At 43.5% G+C, this 25,230-nt stretch overlaps 1 protein-coding gene across 4 annotated transcripts in view; it reads right to left on the bottom strand.

Moving 5' to 3' along the window:
• The window catches only part of loxl2b (lysyl oxidase-like 2b), a 159,384-nt gene that overhangs the window by 12,125 nt on the left and 122,029 nt on the right, over window positions 1-25,230 (bottom strand). For all 4 annotated transcript variants that reach the window (XM_054738183.2, XM_054738186.2, XM_054738182.2 and 1 more), the window contains 5 exons: window positions 13,373-13,538; window positions 3,613-3,853; window positions 805-920; window positions 554-690; window positions 358-469 (listed from right to left, as the gene is read on the bottom strand). In XM_054738183.2, coding sequence (XP_054594158.1) covers window positions 358-469; window positions 554-690; window positions 805-920; window positions 3,613-3,853; window positions 13,373-13,538 — 772 coding nt within the window. The remainder of the gene's footprint in view (window positions 1-357; window positions 470-553; window positions 691-804; window positions 921-3,612; window positions 3,854-13,372; window positions 13,539-25,230) is intronic.

Raw genomic sequence — 25,230 nt, 5'->3', positions numbered from 1 at the left:
TGAGGAGACACAGGGCTGCCGTGTGTCTCTCTGCTGGATGGAATTTCAAAACACTTTCTCTGGAATAATTGTAAAAGGTCAAAATAACGGCAGTGTAAACGTTAATGAAAAAAAAACATGTCCATGCAGCACGAAGAAATCCACTTTTCACAACAAATCTACATTCCCCCAAACTGAGGTCATTCAAATGGGTTCAATCAGAACAGTTTGCAACAAAACGTCACTTCAAAGATCTGAATTATTGCCGTAACAGAACTGTCTGATGAAAACACAGGTTGTGATATTTGTAACTGTGTTAGTTTGAGATTAGAAATGCTTCTGCCTATAAAACAGCTACAGACTGTCTAAGACTCTCACCGTTATGACAATTGTACATCCACACACGATGGCCATCATACCGACACCTGCATTTTGTGATGTTGTTGGTGTAATCTGACTCTGGCACTTCATAGTTTGGATTAATGATAATCTGTTAGAGGAAATTGACACAGTGATTGAGTTTTTAAAATGAAGCACAAACACATGATGTCTGAAGAAAAGTGAGGAACATCACCTGGAAAATGTAGTCCCCAGGTTTCACCTCAGTGATGTCCACCCACTGGCAGTCGATGTCGTGCCTGTAGGTATCCCAACAGCCCACAGTGATGCCCTGCTCGCCAAAGTTAGCACATTCATATCGCTTTTCAATGCCTGCCATGACAACGTATAAAATGTTAAATACATAAACATCCTTAGAACCACTAAAATGTTTAGTGAGTGTATGGAAATGTTTCTTTCACAGTTTGTAAAACAGACAGAACTAACCTTCATCACACTCTGAATCCTCCAGGCAGAAGCTCGCTTTGTGTCCCTCTGCCACCTTAGTTCCATTTAGACTTATCAGGTCGTAGGTGGTGAACACATCCATGCTGTGATAATGCCTACACACACACACGCACGCACGCAAGCACACACACACACACACACACACACACGCACGCACGCAGGCACGCACACACACACACACACACACGCACGCAGGCACGCACGCAGGCACACACACACACACACACACACACACACACACACACACACACACACACGCACGCACGCAGGCACACACACACACACACACACACACACACGCACGCAGGCACGCACGCACGCAGGCACACACACACACACACACACACACACACACGCACGCACGCACGCACGCACACACACACACACAGTACATAAGTAAAAAAAAAAAAACTGCAGTTCCCTCCTCATCCACTAGGGGTTGGAAACAGAAAGGAGCAACGACTCCCATTTTAAAATGCCAACCTCACAACAGCAATAAACGTGTTTACAGCGTGGTACAAAAAACACAATAGGGTTACGAGAACTCTGTGGGGGTGGATGTTTTAACTCGTGTTTAGATGTAATTGAAGATACTTTAGTGAATCTACAGAACAAGCTAGGTTGTGATCGCAAACGCGGTCATGGAACACCCACCCCTCCCCTCGGGTATCTTTCCTGAGACACTTCTGATGGAACCAGAAACCCAAGATACTGGAGGAAACGAGACAGCGCTAAATACCAGTCAATGATTTCTAGGTCCAGCTTCAGATGGTGTTTTTCTTTTTTGGACTCTGGTACAGTTTGTCCTAAAGCTGAAGTGGTAGCAGCCGGCTGTTTCTCCTTCTCTGATTTTACTGAGCGGAGAACCTCTCACACCAGCGGTGTTCTGCTGCTGAATACGTGAGTGTGTGATGAGTGGAGGACCCAGAGATGTGCGGCGGTTCAGTGAGACTGACAACCGGATGGTCCAATAGTTGCTTTAGGTCTGAAACGTGTTAAGCTTGAAAACACGAATAACTAGGGGCATGTCCTATTGAGTGGCAAGTGTCCAGTGAGCCATCAGTGATAGCACTAGCAGCTTGCTCCCCTGCTTACTCCAGGGACGGACTCAGCCTCATGTTACTTGTTGCAGCCTGGAAGGCAGAGCGTAGCAGCATCACTCAAGTGCGCCCGCCGAACTCCTTTAGCTTTGTTCAGCTCTGTAACTTCCAGAAAGGGTCCATTTTCACCTATATATTGACCTACATAGTGACTGGCCATCTACAGAAATAATTCCATGTTCTAGGGGGATTTTAAACTCCCATCTTCTAAAGCCCAGAAGATGCTGCAGTGCATGTTGACATTCCATGACGTCAAGATTGTCAGCCTATGTCTCCAAACAAGCTTTCTTCTGATAAGACTGCAGGATTACACACTCTGAATGAAAAGTGAACTTTTACAACGCATAAGTTAAATAATCATAAATAATCATATGGTTGAATGAACCAGATGTTATATGAATAATAATATTCATGTTCGGATAATCTGTGCCTAATTCAGTGAAGTTGAAATGATTATTGTTGTGCTTACAATGATCCATTATATTTTATGATCAGCAATGTTTGATTTAACAAGTGAATCATAATCTACACTCATACACAATGTTCACTAGATATAAATTACTGTTAAGGTCACATATCATATAGGTTTAAAGATGATACATCCACAGAACAAGAACATCTTGTACCTGATGAAGATGTGGTTTCTGAGGGATGTTGGTAACGTCAAAAAACATGTCAAATTCCGATTAGCAGGAATGATTATTTCTAGATTATTAAAACTAGAGTGACTCCCGAGTTACTCGGTTTCCGGCTGACACTCCGATTCGGCCAAATTGGGAAAGAAGCCTTTTTGAAACAACCTCCTTGACCTTAAGTCAAAACCTTGCCACGAAGCTGCATGTGATTACAGACACAACAGCTCCTTCCAGAGCTACTTCACACTTAATCTGCAGACCCGGCTTGCATCTCATGGCCGGGGAAGCTGAACTCAGAGGAAGCTACTAATCACTGAGGATCGTGGTCTCGACGTCCGGTGACCTCACCACTCTGACCGCAAACCTCAGGACCACTGGGAGCAACTCATAGCAGGGTATGGTAGACCTGCATACTGGAGTCTGATGAGGTTTTTAGATAAACAACTCTAGTTGATAGCAGACCAAATTCTTTACACCCATAATTCACAGTTTCTTCCAGGTACAAAGGTTCTGATATACATCTACTTTACATTCCATTCACAGTACATCCATCACACATCATTATTCATAGCTGTCATGTATTATAATTAGTCTAGAAAATAAAGTTTATTTTTAATTATATACTTGACTCTGTCTGAATTAATACGAAGTGTGTTTATGGTCCCTGAATAAGCAAAGAATCCTAAATTATTCTGATTAAACATTCAAAGATCAATCAGGTTGATATTTCATATTTATATGGAATCATCACATCTTATTGGTCATAATTTAACCCACAATCTCATTTCATTACAGCTCCCTCGGCTTGTAGCTACACTGGCTCAGCGTTTGTCAAGTGTCAGTCATCTGTCCCCACCCTCAGCCCTGCTCTCAACTCCACTTTTGTTTTATGCGGGAGCGACAAACATATGCTGGTGGGGATGGGAACCACCTTCTGGTTTTCCATTCAGCTTTTCAGAAACCCATGGGCGATGGCACAGCGGGTTTGTCCTAAACGTCGTAAATGTACAGTCATTGGTTAACAACAAATTTCCAAATATGGGACCACAGACCTGTGACACTCATGCCACACCCACTGGTGCCGGGCAGCTTTGGGCCGGAAGTCGGAGTGGCCATTGTTGTGGATCTGGGAGGAGAAGCGCAGCAAGCGACGGAACGTGTTGGCTGGCACCTGGCTGGAGGTGGAGGACAGACAGTTCTCCTCGAATGCACACTGAAGCATGAACATGGGCCGATCCTCCATGTAGGTGGTCTGCTCCACCACTTGGGGGTTCAACACTAGGTCAGGGGCAGCTGGAGGAAGGAGCATGTGGAGAGAACAACCACAGAGAAACAGACAGATCAATCAAGGAAAAATGGAGAGTATATTAGCAGAGCTCTTTAGTGATTCAAGGCAATCGCAGACCTTTCGCTTTTCTCTGAAACTGCTTCTTCTCATGAAAGAAGCTAAACCTCAGTGGGAGCACTAGTAAAAACCTGTCTGCCAGCTTCATTGGCTGAGTTCATTTCAAGATCCTGGTTCTGGTCTGTAGGGCCTTACATGGACAAGCACCATCTTACTATATTGGTGATCTTCTCAGTCCCTACACCCCCAGCAGATCCCTGAGGTCCAGTGATCAAAGCCTACTGGTTGTGCAGCACACCAGGCTAAAGGTCAAAGGTCAAGGTCAACTTTGTTGCTCACCTGCAGGCAAGGCAGGTTAAGTGTCATGCCCAAGGACACAACGACAGTGATAGACTGAGCAGTTATTATTAAAAGCCAGGTCAAATAAATAAGTTTTCGTTTTGACTTAAAATGCTCCATGCTTTGAGAGGACCTCACTTCTAAGGGCAGGCTGTTCCAGAACCTAGGCCACTGAAATAGCTCCATCTCCACGGGTCGTGCTTTTTTGGCCCCCTAACAGTAACTGGGAACAGGACCTCAAATTCCTGACAGGAGTGTAGATGGTGATGTAGGGTGACCGTTGGTTGGTTAAAACCCATGTTCGTGAGGTGGATGTTTTCTATGAGCGTCACAGTGTGCCCACACGTGTTGTGATTCCGTCTCAAACCCTATGGGTAATAGTTCCACGTATTACCGTGGTCCACGTAGGTGAGGTTTCTCTATATTACTTGGATCCTGGTGAGTATAAGTCTGTTGTGGAGTTTTCTCCTTTTTATGCTAACATCTACTTTGCTCTCTCTCTAGCTACAGTGGATCGTGTTACATTCAATGGTCCGACCATGGTTCGAGTTGGTGTGGTGAACAGGGTGCTGCGTGAGTTGTCTGCAGATCCTGGTCTCAGGTTTCAACCAGTGTCTTACTCTTGGTCCTCCGCTGATTCTGTCGTGATATTCGCTGCATGCCTAAACCTTTGTTTGTCTTTGGGGTTGTCATTTCTCCTGTTCCGTCACTTCTTCGCACGGTTGACCTCTCTAGAGGAGTCGGTCCGCAACGTCGGTGGCCACCTATCTCGAGCTCTAGTACCGGTTGTTCATGAAGCTCTGGCTGCCCAGGTGCCTCCACCTGCACCGGCCGGTCCTGTACCTCCACCGGCACCCCTTCGCGTTCAGCTAGGCCTTCAACCTCGAAAGGGGGGTGATCTCTATTATCCAGATTCATGAGCCCATAGTTCCCTGTTTCAGGTTACACAAGTTTGTTTGTGTTTGTGTGTGTGCATGGTTGCATTTCCTGTCTACACATGACGTGCAGACTTGGGGTGACTTGAGATGGTTATGCTGTGGGTTCCTGGAGTCCTGTAATGGTTAAGTATTAATAGTTAAAGGGAGTATTCCACAAACTGTTGTGTTTATCCAAATTCCATTTTTGATTTTTATCTACTAATCTATAATTCCTTATGGGGTATATTCACATATAGGCTTGATTACTAACAACACTGATTTACATTTTAGTGTTTCTTCTTCTTTATCTTATTAGTAATTACAGTACATTATTGATTCTTTTAAAGATATATTCACAGATACATTTTTGCATTATTACATTGCAGCTGATTTCTTTTCGCCATTTCAATTATAATCCATTTTATTTTGATTTTGATCAGTTATGGGCTATAGTTTATTTTACCCTTCTGTTTTGATAAAATTATTGCTCCAATGCGTGGATTTTCCCTTACATGTATTATAGGGTTATATTAATTTTGTTCTTTTTGCAACACTTTTCCAGTACACGTAGTTTACTGCAACCATTTATCTCACCTGACCTGCGTTCACATACTTTACTTCACATAGCACATACAGGGTTCACATAATTGCTTCACACAGCACATACAGGTACATATAGTGCTAGGTTTCTTTTATTTTTTTATTTAGCATCAGATGAAATCTGTGTCTACATTGAAGTGCCCTGTGTATGCTCTTCTCCTCCCCTGGGTTCGCCTGTGATCGTCGCTTCCTGGGAGGACATCTCTACACCATCGCCTGATTCGGTTGCCTGAGGGTCCGGTTCGTGTGGGTTTGGATGTCCTGTGATTCCTGCCATGCTTGCTGGAGCTCTGTGGTTCACCTGGGTTCTGGACCGGTCCCTGATCATCTGCTTACTTTCCTTAGGATCCTGATAAGTGGATTTCTTTTTTTTTTAAGTTTGAGGAGCTACATTGACTATTCTCTGGTGTGGGTGTTTGCTTTCCTCACTCCAGGAGCCTTTGCCTGGAAACTAACCTGTGCTTCCACGTGTAACGGAATGGAAAGACTGTGTTTTTTCCCTCCTCTGCATCAAGACTAGTCTGCATGAGATATAACTCAAGGTCTCATGCATTACTTCTAACCTGCTTATTTTCAGCTCAACAGTAGAATGAAGAATGAACTCTTTTCTTTTAATTAATCAAAGAATTCGATTTTAATAAAGCTAATCAAAGTATTAGTCAATAAATAAGATGTGACCGATCTGTGAAATGAAAATATTACCTTATTATAGTCCTATAGAATATAATAAGTAATATGACTTTAAGTGTTCCAACAGGACTCATTTCACGTAGCATTAAAAAGACATAACACATTACTTTCACTGATCCAATCAGAATCTTAAGGTTGGTTTATGCTTGACGCGTCCGCGAGGTCCGCGTGGCGAAATTGCGTCATTTTAACAACCACGCCCCTCCACCGCGCCTCCGCACGGCCCAAAATTTACGCAACGCACAACTAGGAAAATTTCTAACCACGCGGACGGTCGGACGCGGAAAAACATGGCGGACCGGCAAGAACTAGTATGGCAGAGGTTCGTAAATACAGACATTTGTATGATTCAGCTCTCAGAGATCACCGTGATCAACATGTTGTTAATAATTCTTGGAGAGAAATAGCTCGCACTGTCGGAAAAGACGAGGACGCTGTTAAAAAAGCTGGAAAAACATGAAGGACTGATATGTGAAGCTAAGGAAGGGGAACAAACGGAAAAGCGGTGATCCTGGTGGAAACAAGAAAATGAAAATGCTGGAATGCCATGTTGGCTCACCGCAGAGACGAGCCGCATGAACCATAAACGCTGTAAGTTGTGAAGCACGTTCCATCCGCGAGCCGCATCACCAAGCGGAAAGTGAATGCGTCAAGCATAAACCAAGCTTTGCAGATCTGACGGAGGCGTGGTTTTGATGGTGTTTGGTAATTTTTCATTCGTCAATAAACCATAACATCCGAAGTATAAAACTATGCCACGTCATCTCTAACGCCAGTTCAAAGTGTTCCAGAGAAAGTGACGGATTGGCCAATCCTGATCTATGCTCTTTAACCGAAAGAACCAACGACAAGCTGAAAAATTTGTCGCTATCCCAACTGCGGCAACAGCTCCTTTCAGAATAAAAGCTGAACCATCAAGACCCAGGCTTGGGTCTCACCAGATGCCAACAAACTGTTGTGTACCAAGAAGTAACTCAGACTGGACTGTTCGGCTCTGCTGCTTTTCCTACCGGCTCAGTTCCAGAGAGGGTCAAGCTAAGACCTTGACTTTCCGGATCTAAAGAGGACTTCCTGAAGGGTAGGTAGACTGGAAAATGGTGTCTCATGTGTTTATGAACTTCCTAATCAAAGCTTAATGCGAAGAAAACACTTTCAGTTCCCATCAGAACTAATCGCTTCTTCAGATTTGCTGGTTCTGATTTGCATCACACATCATCCATTCACCGTCTCATCCACTTTAGTTACACCATACATTTAGTTTTAAAGTCAGTCTAGTTTAATTTATTAGTAATAAAATTCTTAACTTTTAAACTTGACTCTCTCTTCTGTTGTCTCTGAGTGAATACGAAGCGGTTATCTACTCCCTGCATTAAAAAGTTCCAATCTTCTGGTTTAAATAACTCACAGATCCGTAAGGTGGATTTCATATTTCCTATGAAATCCCACGCCTTATGAGTTTGGAGTATCTGGATGTTCCCTGGAGGTGGGTTCACTGGGGGTGTCTGGGACGGGGGGGAGGGGGGGGGTTGACCTCTGATAACCTCTAGAAATTTTTATTAATCTCTTTTAAATGATAGTAGCACAAACAAAAATTTTTGCAGCACAAACCAGCACAAACGTAGCACAATGGTTTGATACCACTTTTGTTGGATTTGAAGAAGGTGGGGGAGCTGGTTGACCTTTTGACCTTTACATTTTCATTAATATCTTCAAGACAGAAGTAGCGCAAACGACAATTTTAGCAGCACAAACCAACACAAACGTAGAACAGTTGATGTACACCAGTTTTGTTTGATTCCATTAATGTGGGGGGGCTGGTTGACCTCTGATGAACTCTAGAAATTTTCATTAATATCTTTAAAATGATAGTAGCACAAACGAAAATGTTTGCAGCACAAACCAGCACAAACGTAGCACAATGGTTTGATACCACTTTTGTTGGATTTGAAGAAGGTGGGGGGGCCAACTTCACTCAGGTGCCAAGGTGCCTCTCGTTTGTCTGACTACTTTCATAAACTACTGTTAGGGCACAGAATTATTCTGTCTGGTGCTTTCAGCGCTGCACAGATGTTACGTAAATGTTAAAAATGTAGCTTACCGCAACTTTTGTAAAGTTCCCGTTGCCACCGGGCAGCGGCAGCAGAGACGATCTCCGAAAAATGTCCGTGACACGGACTCCGTTGTTGTCTGGAAGTTTTTTTTCCAAGTTAAGAAAAGAGGCGGACGTGTTTCCTAAATCCTGCACCAGTCCAAGCAAGGCAACTTCTTTCTGTTTGTATTCCGTTTTAGTAGCCATTAGCACTGTGCATTGTTGTGTGCGTCAGTGATATTCAGTCTACGAGGAAATCGTGCAATGACAAAGGTTCCGCCGTGCTTGAAATGCAAGCTGCAATTAAATGCGTTAATTTTTTTTTTACGCGTTATTTTTTTTCTAATTAATTAATCGTAATTAACGCGTTAAAGTCCCGGCCCTAATTAAAAATAGTTTAAACGGGACCCGAAGAAATTCTTGAGGACGACTAACGGAAAAGACGCTAAGAGACGAAGGTAAGCAATACAATTTATTTTCCTGACATCAGTGTTTTGATCGTAGTCGCGCGTTTCTGTCATTTACTTTTAAGTTCCTAACTGAGTCTATCCACAGTTAATACTGATTTGTTTTTCCTTTGTAACATTAACTGTAAAATAAAAATGAAGTTGCTGCATTTTAAGCCTTAGACACGTTGAGATTAGATCACAGTATTCATTTATCTATGACTTTCTCGCAGCACTGACTGGAAGCATCAGCGGCCATGAAAAGAAAAATGGACATTTTGTCCTTTTTTACCGCTGTTGATAAAGAACCGTGTGGACAGAAAGAGGATGAAAGTCACGAGGGAGCTGAGAAGCAGGATGAAAGAGAGAAGGAGGAGTTGGTTGGAGAGGAACCAGAGAGGTCAGAGACTGTCCACCCTGAGAGTGAGGAGGAAGAAGATGTATGCTGTGAGGGAGAGAGTGAGGAGCAAAAAGAGGGACATCTTCTGTCATGTGCACCATGTACACTACCGTCAGGTTTGAGGGTGTTGAACAAACCCTCTGTGATTGCAACTCATATTGTGTGTAAAATGCATTTGAGGCATGCTGACTCTGGACCAAAGTTTCTGTTGTTTATATTTAATAAATAGATAAAATAAGACTCTGAATTAACTAATTATGACTTTTATCCTCATGCTAACATTTATTTTCTTTCAGATATCAGCAAGTGCAAGGATGACCCACCTACTCAGCCTCATTTGACGACATTTCCAGTGACATTAATAGGAGACAGAAGACGCAGCTTTCAGCCAAGCTGGTATGAAAGTCATCCTTGGGTTGAATATTCTGTTACTATGGACTCTACTTATTGTCATGCATGCAGACATTTTAATTCGCCAAGTAGCGCAGGAAGTGTGTTTGACTCACCATGTGGATTTTGGAACTGGAAAAACGCAACTGAGAGAGGAGGTTTTGTTTTTTGGTACATGCAAAGTCTGAAAGGCAAAAATTGTCTGAAAATTGTCTGAAATTGTATTGTGCACATATTTAATTTGTTTGAATGTTATTTTTCATATGTACAGTACATGTAATCTTCAAATAAAGTCACAAACGATAATAATCAACTAGAATTTTTTTTACTCAAGTCTCATGTTGTGGTGAAGCATTCAGAATTGTTATCTGACTACCATAAAAACATGCCAGTTTTACTTTCACAAGTAAACCATTACTGCATTCACTTTAATAGTTTACTTGTTCATTGTCTTTACTTATGAATTTATTTGAATCTTATTTTAGTAAAATACAGCTGTAAAGGATCATAGATGAAAAAGTAAAGGAAAAGTTGTGATACATTTGATCCACAAAATATAGTAAAGATAGATATGAAAAAGAAGAGGACTGCATGGTGGCACAGTGGTTAGCACTGTTGCCTCGCAACACGAAGGTCGCAGGTTCGAAACTCGGCTGCGGCCTTTCTGCGTGGAGTTGTGTGTTCTCCCCATGCATGCGTGGGTTTCCTACGGGTACTCCGGTTTCCCCCACAGATCACAACATGCCCTATAGGTTAAAAAAAATTGTAAGTCACTTTGGGTAAAAGTGTCTGCTAAGCACATAAACATAAACAAAAAATGAATAGTTTCACAGTACTAGGAATTTCCTTTGGCAAAATTGTGCACAAGCACAAAATTAGTTATATGGCGGAGACAAAAAATAATTTTGATATTGACCTAATTTTTCCCTTTTTTTTTTGTCTTGCACCCCCATGAAAAAATACTGGCCCCACTGTGGCCCCCCTGGAAAATTTGGTCTAGAACCGCCCCTGCCTATGGCAACCTGCCCCCCAATTTTATTTGCACCTTATACACTTCCACCAAAGACATTCCACGCAAACACACACTTAGGGCCTTGAGAGTGAGCAGATTCAACGGCACTTGGCAGGGGGATTTCTCAGCCTCCTCCCGGGTGCCGGTGCCCACTTCCAATTTTAAACTGCACTTAGACACCGAGGGCTGTGGGTGCAAGTGGGGTGGTGCGGTGGTATCAGCTGGCATAGGCCAGACGATGCCCACACTGCCCGCTCACCACAGCCATGGAATACACCTCATCAACACACAACACTATGTTGGAGCAGGCGGAGGGAGACTAGGGGTCTTAGCACACCTCTGTTGTTGCTTGGCTTCCTGGGGCTGGAGGCTAGGAGGGAGATCTGGCCGTCTGGTTGGGGTCTGGGGTGGTGGGTTGCTTTGCTCAGCATTGGGCGGGGGAGCCTGCTCATCAGCACCCCAGCAGAAAGGGTCAAACTCTGGAAACCAGTAATGGTTGTACCCAATGTGCAGCAGTACTGGGACCAGAGTGAATAGGGTGTGTATGGGTACTTTATAAAAATAAGCTTCAACAAACTAGAACTGCTTATTTCTCAGCATTAATTGAGGAGAATAAGCATAATCCTAAATTTCTTTTCAGTACAGTTGCTAAACTTACACAGAATCATAGCTCTGAGCCATCTATTCCCTTAGCCCTCAGCAGCAATGACTTCATGGGATTTTTTACAAGTAAAATTAATTCTATTAGAAACAAAATCTTTAGCATCCTCCCTAATGCGATTTCTTCTTCCTCAGTAAGTGAGGCAGCATCAGAGGTGACTGTAGAACCTCATCTGTGCTTGAACCATTTTGATCCAGTTGAGCTTTCAGATTTATCAAAAATATTAGCTTCATCTAAACCTTCAACTTGCATTTTGGATTCAATCCCAACCAAATTATTCAAAGAAGCATTTCCTTTGGTTACTGCCCCCATTCTAGACATAATCAATCTATCCTTAGTAAATTGATATGTACCACATGATTTTAAGGTTGCTGTAATCAAACCTTCACTTAAGAAGCCTTCTCTGGATCCAGATGACCCAATGAATTATAGACCAATATCTAACCTTCCATTTTTATCCAAAGTCCTGGAGAAAATAGTGGCCATCCAAGTATGTGAGCATTTAAACACTAATGCTCTGTTTGAGGAATTTCAGTCTGGTTTTAGAGAGTATCACAGCACTGAAACTGCATTAGTGAGAGTTACAAATGATATTCTTATGGCCTCAGATAAGAATCTTGTGTCTGTTCTAGTCTTGTTAGATCTCAGTGCTGCCTTTGACGCAGTTGATCACAATGTTCTTTTAGATGGACTTGAACATGTTGTAGGGATCAAAGGAACAGTGTTAGGCTGATTTAAATCCTACCTGTCTTGATGGATTTTATTTTGTAAATGTACATGACAAATCGTCTTCATACTCCAGGGTTACTTGTGGAGTACCACAGGGTTCAGTACTTGGACAAATTATTTTTACTAGACAAAGAAAATAGTCAGTTAAAAAAGACTGGATGAACTTTAGATGTTGCTGGTGTGTTTTATATATCATAACATCAGTTATTTTTCTCTAGAATGTGTTTTTCTATTCTAAAGGTGCATTTATTAATACTTACATGTAAATGAGTACATCCCTACAAACCATCTGCCTAATAAATTCTCCGAAACTTCAACTGATATTTCTGTTTCTACCTGTTTTGTTTATTTAATACTTGGTCAGCTTATTGGTATTTTCTTTTTTTTATTAATCTTGTGTTTTAATTTTAAATTAAGATTCAACAGTTGGTTAAATTCAGATTAGGTTCAGAAATCTTGTGCATCCACAGCCAGTATTAGTGATAATTAAGCATTCTGATAAGGTGCCAAACATCCAGATATGTCCACTGTCGCTGCATGCTTGCTTAGTATGAGGATTGCTGTAAAGACTCTGACACTAGTCAGTGACTCGATGCAACCTGCTGGGTTCCTTATATAAGAAACTTGTTACTGATTGGCTTAATGAACTGACCTGCATTGGGATGTTTACTGTGTGAAGGTCCTTGAGACAACTCTTGTCCTGATTTGGCGCTTTATAAATAAACTGAACTGAATAAAACAAAAAAGTAAACACTAAAGTGACCATTAATTACAGTCACCTACTGTAATCCTGAAAAATTACAGTAAGAAACTGTTAGTATTGCACCATGTGACCAAAAACTAGGCTGATGCAATAAAAATCACAATTTCTTACTTTAAAAATATATTGTTACAGCTTTGTACCAATAATTTACAGTAATAATAAGTGAAAAAAAACTACACTAACTTTTTGCAACTTTAAAAACTACATTTACAAACTGTAAACAAAGTGCCACATGACTTAAATGTCTGTTGATGCAAAATAAATTAGTTATTGACTGTAAAAAGTGTTTTACAGCTTATTACTGTAAGATATGTGGTAAACGACTGTACAAACGACAACAATGTCTAACAGTGTGAACAGAAAACGCTCAAGCTGAAAAGCATTAATCAGGCAGGCAGACCTGGCACTGCAAGGTAGTTTCAAGGTCTTACTCTCAGAACAGGAGACTCCAGCAGGATATTGCCGCCCACCTCTGGAGCAGCTGATGTGGACTCCATGATGCTGGCAGTGGGACAGAGACATTTCGGTTCCAGAGCAGCGAACACCACTCATCAGCACATCATCTGCCCTGACCTCACCCGGCCAATAACTCCTCTCCTATGGACAAACAAAAGTTGTATGAGGGGTTTATCATAGATGTCAAATGTGAAGTCATCAAGCACTGCCATGTGCTAGGGATGTGGATCTCCACCACTGAGACAGGTTTGACTCGTATAGCCATACGCTACTAGTGACACGATACATTAACGATACAGTGAAACCCTTTGTCAATACAATTCAATAGGATACATCGCTGCTCATTCATTCATTCATGATTTTAAAATGATTTTCGATTCGATTAAAATAGTAGCATTGTAACATCCAGAAATGGTCAGTTTTCTCCTACAGATTCACCTACATGCCACCGGTCATCTACAGCTCTTATTCCACCCTCTAAGGTGGATTTTACATTCTATCTACCAGCAAGCCACAAGGTTCTGCAAACCCTGTTGACATTTCAGGAGGAACAAGACGTCAGCCTGTGTTCCCAAACAAAGCCCTCTTTTGATAAGACCGCAGGATTGCACACTCTCAAGAAAAAGGAACTTGTACAACTTATAAGTTACATAATCATTAAATTATAGTATAGTATAGTATAGAATAGTAGTATAGTATAAAAATAGTACACAGTTTTTGTAGTTACCCAGTGGGGGATTTCCTAAGTTGAGTAGACTCTTTTTTTGTATTACCCCAGTTAAATATAATTGCTTGGCTGTGAGCTGTTTGGTTGTACCTCTGCCTCCTTTTGTTTTCTGTTAGAACCAGAATTCCTTTTGTTGAGACTTTGACTCCTTTTGTTAGTTTTAAAGTACATGACCTATCGTGGACGGGACCTTCTTTAGTTCAGTTAATCTTCCCCAACTATTTAATATGTTGGTTTTGTGGAGCGTTGCTCCACATACTTTAATTTGACAATAGTCTTTGTCTGAGTTTTCCTCTCTGAGGTCTCCTTTAGTTATACAGTGGTGTGAAAAACTATTTGCCCCCTTCCTGATTTCTTATTCTTTTGCATGTATGTCACACAAAATGTTTCTGATCATCAAACACATTTAACATTAGTCAAAGATAACACAAGTAAACACAAAATGCAGTTTTGAAATGATGGTTTTAGGGAGAGAACAAAATCCAAACCTACATTGCCCTGCGTGAAAAAGTAATTGCCCCCTGAACCTAATAACTGGTCTGGCCTCCCTTAGCAGCAATAACTGCAATCAAGCGTTTGCGATAACTAACTACGAGTCTTTTACAGCGCTCTGGAGGAATTTTGGCATACTCATCTTTGCAGAATTGTTGTAATTCAGCTTTATTTGAGGGTTTTCAAGCATGAACCGCCTTTTTCAGGTCATGCCATAGCATTTCAATGGGATTCAGGTCAGGACTTTGACTAGGCCACTCCAAAGTCTTTGTTACGTGCTCTGCTCCTTTTCGGCCACAAGATGGCCTCAGTGGCTCTGCCTCGTCTGTCTCCTGTGCAGCTGTGTGTAATCTAGCAATCACCGGTCAGTTGTTAAAGGCTGCTCTCCGGCCCACAGTCTGGGAGAAGGTCCAGTGTAGTGAAGGCTCGGAAGAGTTTTTGCTGCTCTCCTCCTCCCGTGTATTGGTTAGTCTCTGCTTTAGGTATTCGCTTTGGTATTTGGTATTAGATTAAACTCTCTGGTAATCCCGACCTAGGAACGGCTATTTAACTTCGATTGTGGACTTTGCCATTTGGAATTAGGATTAGATTTTGACACTCTGGTAACCTGATCTAGGAACGGCTAATTGACTTTGATTGTGGACTTTTCCCAGCGTCCCTGCTTAACTGGGCGTTCCTCCATTAGCTTGGAGTTAGCAGTTATTTTGTTTCGATTAAACCCCTTTTCCCAGCCCTTTTTGGCTTGGCGCTTTTTGTTAGTCTTTTTTCCCTTTTGTGAATATCTGCCTTTTTTTTTTTAATAAAATCCTTTGTGGGACACTTACACTCTGTTATTATTTCACCCACACTCAAAATGTATTGCTCCCTCACCAACCACATCTCTCCTAGTGAGCTGAGGGACCACTTACACAGAATCATAGCTCTGAACCATTTATTCCCTTAGCCTCAGCAGCAACGACTTTATGGGATTTTTCACAAGTACAAACAAAATCTTTAGCATCCTCCCTAATGTGATTTCTTCTTCCTCAGTAAGTGAGGCAGTATCAGAGGTAACTGTAGAACCTCATCTGTGCTTGAACCGTTTTGATCCAGTTGAGCTTTCAGAGTTATCAAAAATATTAGCTTCATCTAAACCTTCAACTTGCATTTTAGATCCGATCCCAACCAAATTATTTATAGGTATATTTCCTTTGATTATATCTAGAATGGGGGCAGTAACCAATCTATCCTTAGTAAATGGATTTTAAGGTTGCTGTGATCAAATCTTTACTTAAGAAGCCTTCTCTGGATCCAGATGACCCAATGAATTATAGACCAATATCTAACCTTCCATTTTTATCCAAAGTCCTGGAGAAAATAGTGGCCATCCAAGTATGTGAGCATTTAAACACTAATGCTCTGTTTGAGGAATTTCAGTCTGGTTTTAGAGAATCACAGCACGGAAACTGCATTAGTGAAAGTTACAAATGATATTCTCAAGACCTTAGATAAGAATCTTGTGTCTGTTCTAGTCTTGTTAGATCTCAGTGCTGCTTTTGACACAGTTGATCACAATGTTCTTTTAGAAAGGCTTGAACATGTTGTAGGGATCAAAGGAACAGCACTAGGCTGGTTTAAATCCTACCTGTCTAATAGATTTCATTTTGTAAATGTACATGACAAATCTTCAAACTCCAGGGTTACTTATGGAGTACCACAGGGTTCAGTGCTTGGACCAATTATTTTTACTATATATATGCTTCCAATTGGTAAAATCATTAGACAGCATGGGACAAAATTCCACTGTTATGCTGACGATACTCAGTTATACTTATCCATTAACCCTGATGAACCTAATCGGTTAGGTAGATTACAGGTTTTCCTTGAAGACATAAAAAATTGAATGACTCAAAACTTTCTGCTTTTAAATCAAGACAAGACTGAAGTTCTCATCTTTTGACCTGAAATTCAGAAAAGAAAATTGCTTAGTCAATCACCTGACCTGAATTACATTACATTAATCTCTGAGAACAAAGAAAGGAACCTTGGTGTTATCTTTGACCAGGACATGTCACTCAAATCCCACATTAAACAGGTTTGTAGGATTTTCTTTTTACACCTTCGGAATATTGCTAAGATTAGAAGCATCCTTTCCTGGAGTGATGCTGAAAAACTAGTTCATGCATTTATTACATCAAGGCTGGATTATGTCACATCCTGTCCTGTCTCCCCACTCTGGTCAGTCCTGTTTCTCTCCTGATTGCTCCCACCTGCCTCTTGTCTCCCAATAACCGTAGATCCCAGCTCCTTGTGTATTTAAACCCTCCCAGTTCTGTGTTCCTTGTCTGTCCATTGTTTTCTTGTCCCGTGTGTTCCTTATTAAAAAACCTTCTAAACGTTCCTGCCTGCATGCCTGCCTTCTTCCCCACATTTGGATCCTCACCTCCGCACCTGTGACAAAATGGAAAGACCCAGCATAGGATCCAGTGGGAACACTCTCCTCTGGGAGTGCCTGCTCCGGTGGCTCACCCTATCTACCAGCCGGCCTTGTTCCCCCAGTGCCATCTCGCCGCAGACACCGCCGCCAAATCTCGGCCTCGGCGATCCTCTCCACCCTCCCAGAGTCAGATGGGAGGTTGGGCTGGGAGGCGCTGCCGGACCGCTCCGGCTGTGTGGGCACCAGACTGGCTGTGTGCTCCCCCGAAGTTGGCCCACGGCGCTGGGAAGGAACCCATGCCCCGCCGTCACCTCCAGCCCCGGAGCTGCTCCATGGCTCACCAGAACCCCTGCTGACGTCACCTCCAGCTCCTCGGTTAGTCAGCCTCCAGAAGGGGTTGCGAGGACGTCTTGTGGGCGGGGCACAAGACCAGAGGACACCCCTCCCGAGGTCTCCTCCCATTCCAGGGGGGCCACGAGAGGGACCATACGGCGAGGTCGAGGGAGCAGAGTGGTGCCATCCATCTCAGAGGCCCCTGCTCCGCGCGCCAGCTTGGACCCCCAGCCTCCGTCTCCGGTCCAGTCAGCACCCCCCTCATCGACAGGCCAAGAGACAGACCCTGCAGCCAATGCAACGGAGCTCGCTGGTCTCCAAACTGAACTGATCCATCTTGGTCAACTCCTCAGCCTCCAGGATGTCCAGCAGGAGACTCTATCCGCCCTGGTTCTCCAAGAGGCGTTTCAAGTCCAGTCAGCGGCCCCACCTCCAGTTAAGTCAGCAGCTCTGCCTTCGGAGCCTCCAGCGGCCCCAATTCCAGTCAAGTCAGTGGCTCCACCTCCGGAGTCTCCAGCAGCCCCACCTCCAGTCGAGTCAGCAGCTCTGCATCCGGAGCTTACAGGGGCCCTGCCTCTAGTCAAGTCAGCGGCTCCGCCTCCAAAGCCTCCAGCGGCCCCATCTCCAGTCGAGTCGGCGTCACTGCCTGCAGTGGCTCCACCTCCGGAACCTCCAGTGGCTTCGCCTTCAGTCGAGTCGGTGTCACCGCCTGCAGTGGCTTCACTTCCAGAGTCTCCAGCAGCCCCGCCTCCAGTCAAGTCAGTGGCCCTGCCTTCAGTCAAGTCAGTGGCCCCAACAACCCCGCCTCCAGTCAAGTCTGCAGCCCCAACGGCCCCGCCTCCAGTCGAGTCAGCGGCCCCGCCTGCAAAGCTCCACCTCCAGTCAAGTCAGCATCACCTCCTGCTGTGGTTCCACCTCTAGTCAAGTCAGCGGCCCCGCCTCCAGTCAAGTCAGCATCACCATCTGCAGCGGCCCTCGTCCAGGCAAGTCAGCGGCCTTACCTCCAGTCGAGTCAGGGACCCCTCCTGCAGCGGCCCCGCCTCCAGTCAAGCCAGCTGCCCCTCCTGCAGTCGAGTCAGCATCACCACCTGCAGAGGCCCCATCTCCAGGCAAATCAGCGTCCCCACCTCCAGTCGAGTCAGCGGCCTCGCCTGCAGCGGCGCCACCTCCAGTCGAGTCGACGGCCCTGCCTGCAGCCGCTCTGCCTCCAAAGACTCTGCTTCTAGTGGTTTTTCCTTCCGTGGACCTGCCTCCAGAGACTCTGCTTTTAGTGGCTCCAAAGTCTCCGCCTCTTGCAGCTCAAAAGACTCAGCCCCCAGTCACCGCCAGCCCTGCCCTCCCTAGAAGCAGGCCCTCCAGATCCTGTCATCTCCTCGTCTGTGCCAGACGCCAACCCCCATACTCCATCGTATCTTCCTCTGCCCCAGACCCTATCGTCTCCTCCTGTGGGTGTCCAGTGCTGCCCTTTAAACGTGGTGGGTTATTGTCACAACCCGTCCTTTCTCCCCACTCTGTTCAGTCCTGTGTCTCTCCTGATTGCTCCCACCTTCCTCTCGTCTCCCAATCTCCGTAGATCCCAGCTCCTTGTGTATTGAAACCTTCCAGTTCTGTGCTCCTTGTCTGTCCATTGTTTTCTTGTCCCGTGTGTTCCTTATTAAAAACCTTCTAAACATTCCTGCCTGCCTGCCTTCTTCCCCGCATTTGAATCCTCACCTCCGCCTCACTCACCTCCGGACCCGTGACAGATTACTGTAATTCATTGCTATCAGGAAGTCCACAGAATGTAGTTAAAAATCTTCAGCTTGTCCAAAATGTTGCAGCTAGAGTTCTGATGATAATTAAAAAGAGAGATCATATCTCTCCTGTCTTAGCTTCCCTACACTGGCTGCCTGTTAAATTCAGAATAGATTTTAGATTCTAATTCTCACAAATAAAGCTCTTAAAAATCAAGCTCCAGAGAGGAGATTAAAGATTTTTGATCAGTTAAAAAGAGTGCAAACAGACATAATATTATTACAAGAGACTCATAGATCTGCCACATCTGCAGATGAACTTAAAACAGCCGAGTTTCCCTGCATGTTCTCTGCCTGCTGCAACTCTAGGCAAAGAGGTATAGCTATTTTAATACACAAAAACATCAATTTCACAGTATTGGATACAGTTTCAGACCCAGAGGGTAGATTTATAATACTAAAATATCTATACAGAACCAAAGCGTATGCATTGTCAGCATATACTGTCCAAATATTGATGACCCTTCATTCTTTCATAATTTTTTCTCTGTACTCTCCAAACACTTGGACTGTCCAATTATACTTGGAGGCGATTTAAATTTTTGGATGGATACTTTAACAGACAAGCTCAGTACAGCTGGGACTCCAATCCACTAACATAGTTAAACAATAATGAGTGATTATGGGCTTTGTGATGCATGGCGATCAGTTCATTCAATTCAATTCAATTCAATTCAATAATTCTTTATTAATCCCAGAGGGAAATTAGAGTTTCAGTACACACAATTCTGAGATCAGACATATGTGCATACACACTAGAGGTGCTGAAAAAAACTGATTCAAGTCTGAATCGGGATTCTTATTTATAAAGATTCAGAATTGATTCACAAAGGTTCAGAATCGATTCCAAGAACTCAAATATTTGGCATGCTACAGGTTTGAGATGCACTTTTTTTTATCTTTGTTAGGAGAGTCAGTACTCCGTTTACAATTGTGGGCCCATAAATTGAGATGATTTATGTTTGAATCTGCTGATAAGAGGGCACTTGAATGTAATTTTTTTCCTACTCAGAAATTTGAGAAATTCTCATATTAATTTTCTAAGTTGATAAATGAGTATTCAGGATTACTCATGTAACTTGTTTCTACACATACTTGAAAAGTATTTGACCGTATTACTTTCAAAGCTACTGTTAGGTAACTACAGATTTGTTATATTTTACAAGGTAAGCAAAAATAAATGTTGCCTTTTGGTCAAAAGATTGCTTCTGTTTACAGTTTTAGAATCACTTTATTTTACATTGTAAATTAGCATTTTTGGAGCATGACCAGTTTAAAGTAAAATAAAATGTTCCATAGCTTTAACTAACTTGTACAACAAAGTAGTAAATCCTGGAGCTGACATTCTTTGTTAATACTGATTAAGAATCGATTCTGAATCAAATCGGCACCCCAAGAATCGGAATCAAATCAAATCGTGAGTTGCTCTAAGATTCACATCCCTAATACACACACATGACAAGAGTTGGTGACTGTGGTCATTCGCAAACCGAGTCACGCTACCGTAATAAGAGTTTATATGTGGATAGAGTCGGGGGGAGGGAAAAAAGGCATTTCAGAGTTACCCTCACCAGAGAGGGTAGCTTTGCTATGCAAAAAAATAAAAATAAATACACCTCAGAAAGAAATACTCACAGACTTCAGACATTACACAACATAAGTTTCCACTAGGTGGGGAGGTAGGGTTGGGACTCTCCTCACTTCGGTGCGTGCAGCCGCAGAGCAGCGTGTTTCACCTCTGTTTGGACAGGGGAGGGAGATAATGTGTTAGAGAGCACAGTTACTCCTAGAAACGGTTCCATGGCCTTCACCAGTCACACCAGGCTGGGATAGGGAGAAGAGCTACCATAGCGACAGCCGCATTCCACATTTCTTCTGAGGGGGAGTTTTTACTTCAGCCTCACAGGCTCCAATGGCACCAGATTCAGATAAGGATTGTTTTGGGACAGACAGATAATTTCCTCTCTGCCTTAGAGTTCAGTTGGTCATCAACCCCTCTAGATCCAATAATGGCTTAATTAATCTATCCCAATCCATGCTGATCCGTCCACAACTCTGTCCTTGATGGAATCCACCTTCTGGGTTGGCTCAATTTTCAGACACTGAAATGTCGCCAGCGACCATGCTCCGGTTTCTTTAACTCTGGTAAATAAGAAGATAATCCTACCAAGCAAAAACTGGAATTTTAATACATCACTGCTTAAAGACAAAAGTTTTATAGAAATTTTTAAAAAGGAGTGGGCTTTATATTTTTAACATAATGACCTGCCTGGAACATCAGCATATGTTCTCTGGGAGGCAGGAAATGCAGTGATAATAGGTAAAATAATGTTGAGGGTCTGACCTCATGAGGAAATTACTATGCAGTGATTTTCTCCAAAATGACTGTGCTTAAATTGCTCTGAAAAGCAAATAACCACATCAGCGCCAAGAAACTTCATTTCCCATGATGCTTTGCACACGGAAGCATTGGGATGATGTCACCGCCTAATACCAGAAACACGTTCTGCGCATGTGCGGGAAGCCGTGGAGCTTTTCCCGCGAACTAAGACCATAAATCTTCAGCAGAGACAAAGAAACCTCGTTCTTTTGCCCAGGATACCTGGCGGTAAGGACACGCTTGTCGAACGCTCCGACAACTTGAGCACGCGGAAGCTCTAAGTGCCCAAGTTGAGCCACGAAACCGCTACAAAGCCACTCGAACTCCATCAGGACCTGACTGGGAACGAGCGGAGCTCCATCCAGCTCTCAGAGACGCTGTAAGTTGTCAAACTCAGCACAAAAGAAACTTCGTTCTCTTTGTGTCCAGCCCGTGGAGAAACACTCGTGGAGCCAAACAACGGAGAAAGCATCAAACCGACGGATGAAGCTGAAAACTGCGGGGAAACACGGAGAACCGTCAAATCAAACAGCTGGGGACGCCTTGCTGCTCTGGTGATCAGAAAACTCATTTCTCTCTCTCCTTTTCTTCTCCCGTTTCCTCTATAGTCCAGAATAAGCAATAAAACCGCGCTATTGCTTAAAAGTAGCTTCGTGTCTTCCTCTTTCGCTCCCAATTCGTCCTTCGGGTCATTTTGAAAGAATAAACTGCTTATTAATCATTGTTTGGTATCTTTAAATGTTTTGGCCATGGCCAGGCTGATAAACTAAAAGATATTAACTTGTGATTAATCTTTTGTGTTGTTTCATGATCCTTTGAAATGTTTTGAGTGATTTAAGGTTAAGTTACTACTGATTCTAAGTGCTTTGGAAGTTAAAGTGCAAGTTGCCACCCACACTTTAGCCAGACAAAGGGGTCAGCCATCTTGCATACAGACTCCATTTTAGAAACACACACACACACACATACATACACACAAAACACCTTGAACATTATTTTGAATATACATCCTTTTATTATATCACATGGTTATTATTCATTTATGCCACTGTTTATTCATTTGACAAATTGTTAATTAAACGTTATAAAATTCAGATTTTCGTCTCCAGTAGCTTTGTTGTGTCGAAGAGAAGTCTCTGCTCCAAGGATTCTACGAACTTCAAGAAAGACTGATAAGAGTTTTGGATTCAATTTTCCCCGGTTAAAGGGGAATGGTGCCCCGTATATCTAAGAATATCTTAATTAATTAATAAATCAGTAAATATTTACATATTTACAGAATTTATTGAAGAATCCAAAAGTAAGTTGAAGCTTACGAATTTTTCGCTCCTAATAACCCCTACAATAACATAATCACATAAGCAAAAAAAATTACAGAATACAAAAGTTTTCAGGAGCTGGAAGAAATCATTAAGTCTTTAGAGGCATACACAGAAGAAGAGTTACTGAACAAATTACGTAAAGTTAAATTCGAACATCATGGAATTATTGACAAAAAGACACAAATTTTAGCACAAAGACTACGAATAGAAAACTTTGAACGTTGTAAAAAATCAGGTGAATTTTTAGCAATCCAGTAGGGATGAGTGAGTACACCAACATCTGTATCTGTATCTGTTCAACCATCTAAATGGCTTGTCTTTCCTTATTCATGAGGGGAGGCCTGAAAACACTTCTGTCCAACACTGGGTCTATAACTTCATTAAAATCCCCCGCCAGGACTATTTCACCTTCAGTACTGCCCAGTATTTTATTCACCTCATGGAAGAAGATTGGATCTCCCTTGTTGGGTGCATATATGTGCACAGTACTAACCGGACTCCTTCTATTACTGCTTCCACACATATAATTCGGCACTCTGTATCTTTACTTTGCTTTCAAGGACTCCTACAGAGACACTAAATACAGGTTCAGCAAAGAATTGGTCAACGCAAAACACCAGTATCATGACAAAATGCAGCAGCAAATCTCTGAAAATGACCCAACCTCTGTGTGGAAAAGTTTCAGGAACATCACCAACTACAAATCCAGAACCCCCGCCTCCACCGATAATCTGCTCTTGGCAAACAACCTAAACAATTTCTATTGTCGGTTTGATGAGCCATCAGGCAGGCCTCACTCCTCGTCCAGCCCCAACGATAGAGACACTGGTCAGCCACTCCCCACTACAGAGTCATCACCATCACTGTGGAATTTACCTTCATCATCCTCCCCCTCACTCCCCACTAATGAGGACTTCACATCACACACCTCCACCACAAATCTACACATTCATGAAGCAGATGTAAAGAAGCAGTTCAGGTCTCTTAACACACGAAAAGCCCCGGGCCCTGATGGCGTGGCTCCTGCCACTCTAAAGCACTGTGCTGAAGAGCTGGCCCCAGTGTTTACGAGCATCTTCAACTCCTCACTGGAGGCATCTCATGTGCCTGCCTGCTTCAAGATCTCCACCATAGTCCCTGTCCCCAAGAAACCAAGAATCACTGAACTAAATGACTACAGACCTGTGGCTCTGACATCTGTGGTCATGAAGTCATTTGAGCACCTAGTTCTCCCCCACCTCAAGACCCTCACAGCCCCCCTCCTGGACCCCCTGCAGTTTGCCTACAGAGCAAACAGGTCTGTAGATGATGCAATCAACATGGCTCTACAATTCATCCTGCAGCATCTGGACTCCCCAGGTACCTACACCAGGATATTGTTCGTGGACTTCAGCTCTGCATGCAACACAATCCTGCCAGACCTCCTCCAAGACAAAATGTCCCAGATGAACGTGCCTGACCCCATCTGCAGGTGGATCACTGACTTCCTGACAGACAGGAAACAACAAGTCAGGCTGGGGAAGAATGTCTCGGACCAACGGACCATCAGCACCGGCTCACCACAGGGCTGTGTTCTTTCCACTCTGCTCTTCTCCCTGTACACCAACAGCTGCACCTCCAAGCATGAGTCTGTCAAACTAATTAAGTTTGCTGACGACACCACCATCATCGGACTCATCTCTAATGGGGATGAGTCTGCTTACAGAATGGAGGCTGAACGGCTGGTGTCCTGGTGCAGCCACAACAACCTGGTGCTAAACACCCAGAAGACAGCGGAAGTTGTTCTGGACTTTAGGAACACCCCCCCCCCCCCCCCCCCAAACCTGTCTGACACTCCCATCACGATGGTGGACTCATGTCGCTTCCTGGGCACCACCATCACCCAGGACCTCAAATGGGAGCCCACCATCACCACCATCAGAAAAAAGGCCCAGCAGAGGATGTACTTCCTGAGCAGTTGAAGAAATTCAACCTATCACCACAGTCAATGAGGCAGTTCTACACCGCTATCATCGAGTCCATCCTCACCTCCTCCATCACCGTGTGGTACGCTAGAGGTACCACCAGGGACAAGAAGAGGCTGCAGCGTGTCGTGCGCTCTGCAGAGAAGGTCATTGGCTGCAAACTCCCCTCCATTCAAGATCTGTACACCTCTAGGACATTGAGGCGTGCAGGTCGGATAATAGCTGACTTGTGTCACCCTGGACACAGTCTCTTCGACTCGCTCCCATCTGGCAGAAGGCTCAGATCCATTCGGACCAGAACCTCTCGCCACAAAAACAGTTTCTTCCCCTCTGCAGTTGGACTTTTGAATGAACATCCTAGGGCAGCCCACTCAAGCTGACTGGTCCCAGTCACGTGACCCGATGC

The sequence above is a fragment of the Nothobranchius furzeri genome, chromosome 17, assembly GCF_043380555.1.
Source record: "Nothobranchius furzeri strain GRZ-AD chromosome 17, NfurGRZ-RIMD1, whole genome shotgun sequence".
NCBI lineage: Eukaryota > Metazoa > Chordata > Actinopteri > Cyprinodontiformes > Nothobranchiidae > Nothobranchius > Nothobranchius furzeri.
Note: the sequence above shows the minus strand (reverse complement) of the source record. Positions and strands in the feature narration are given on the sequence as shown.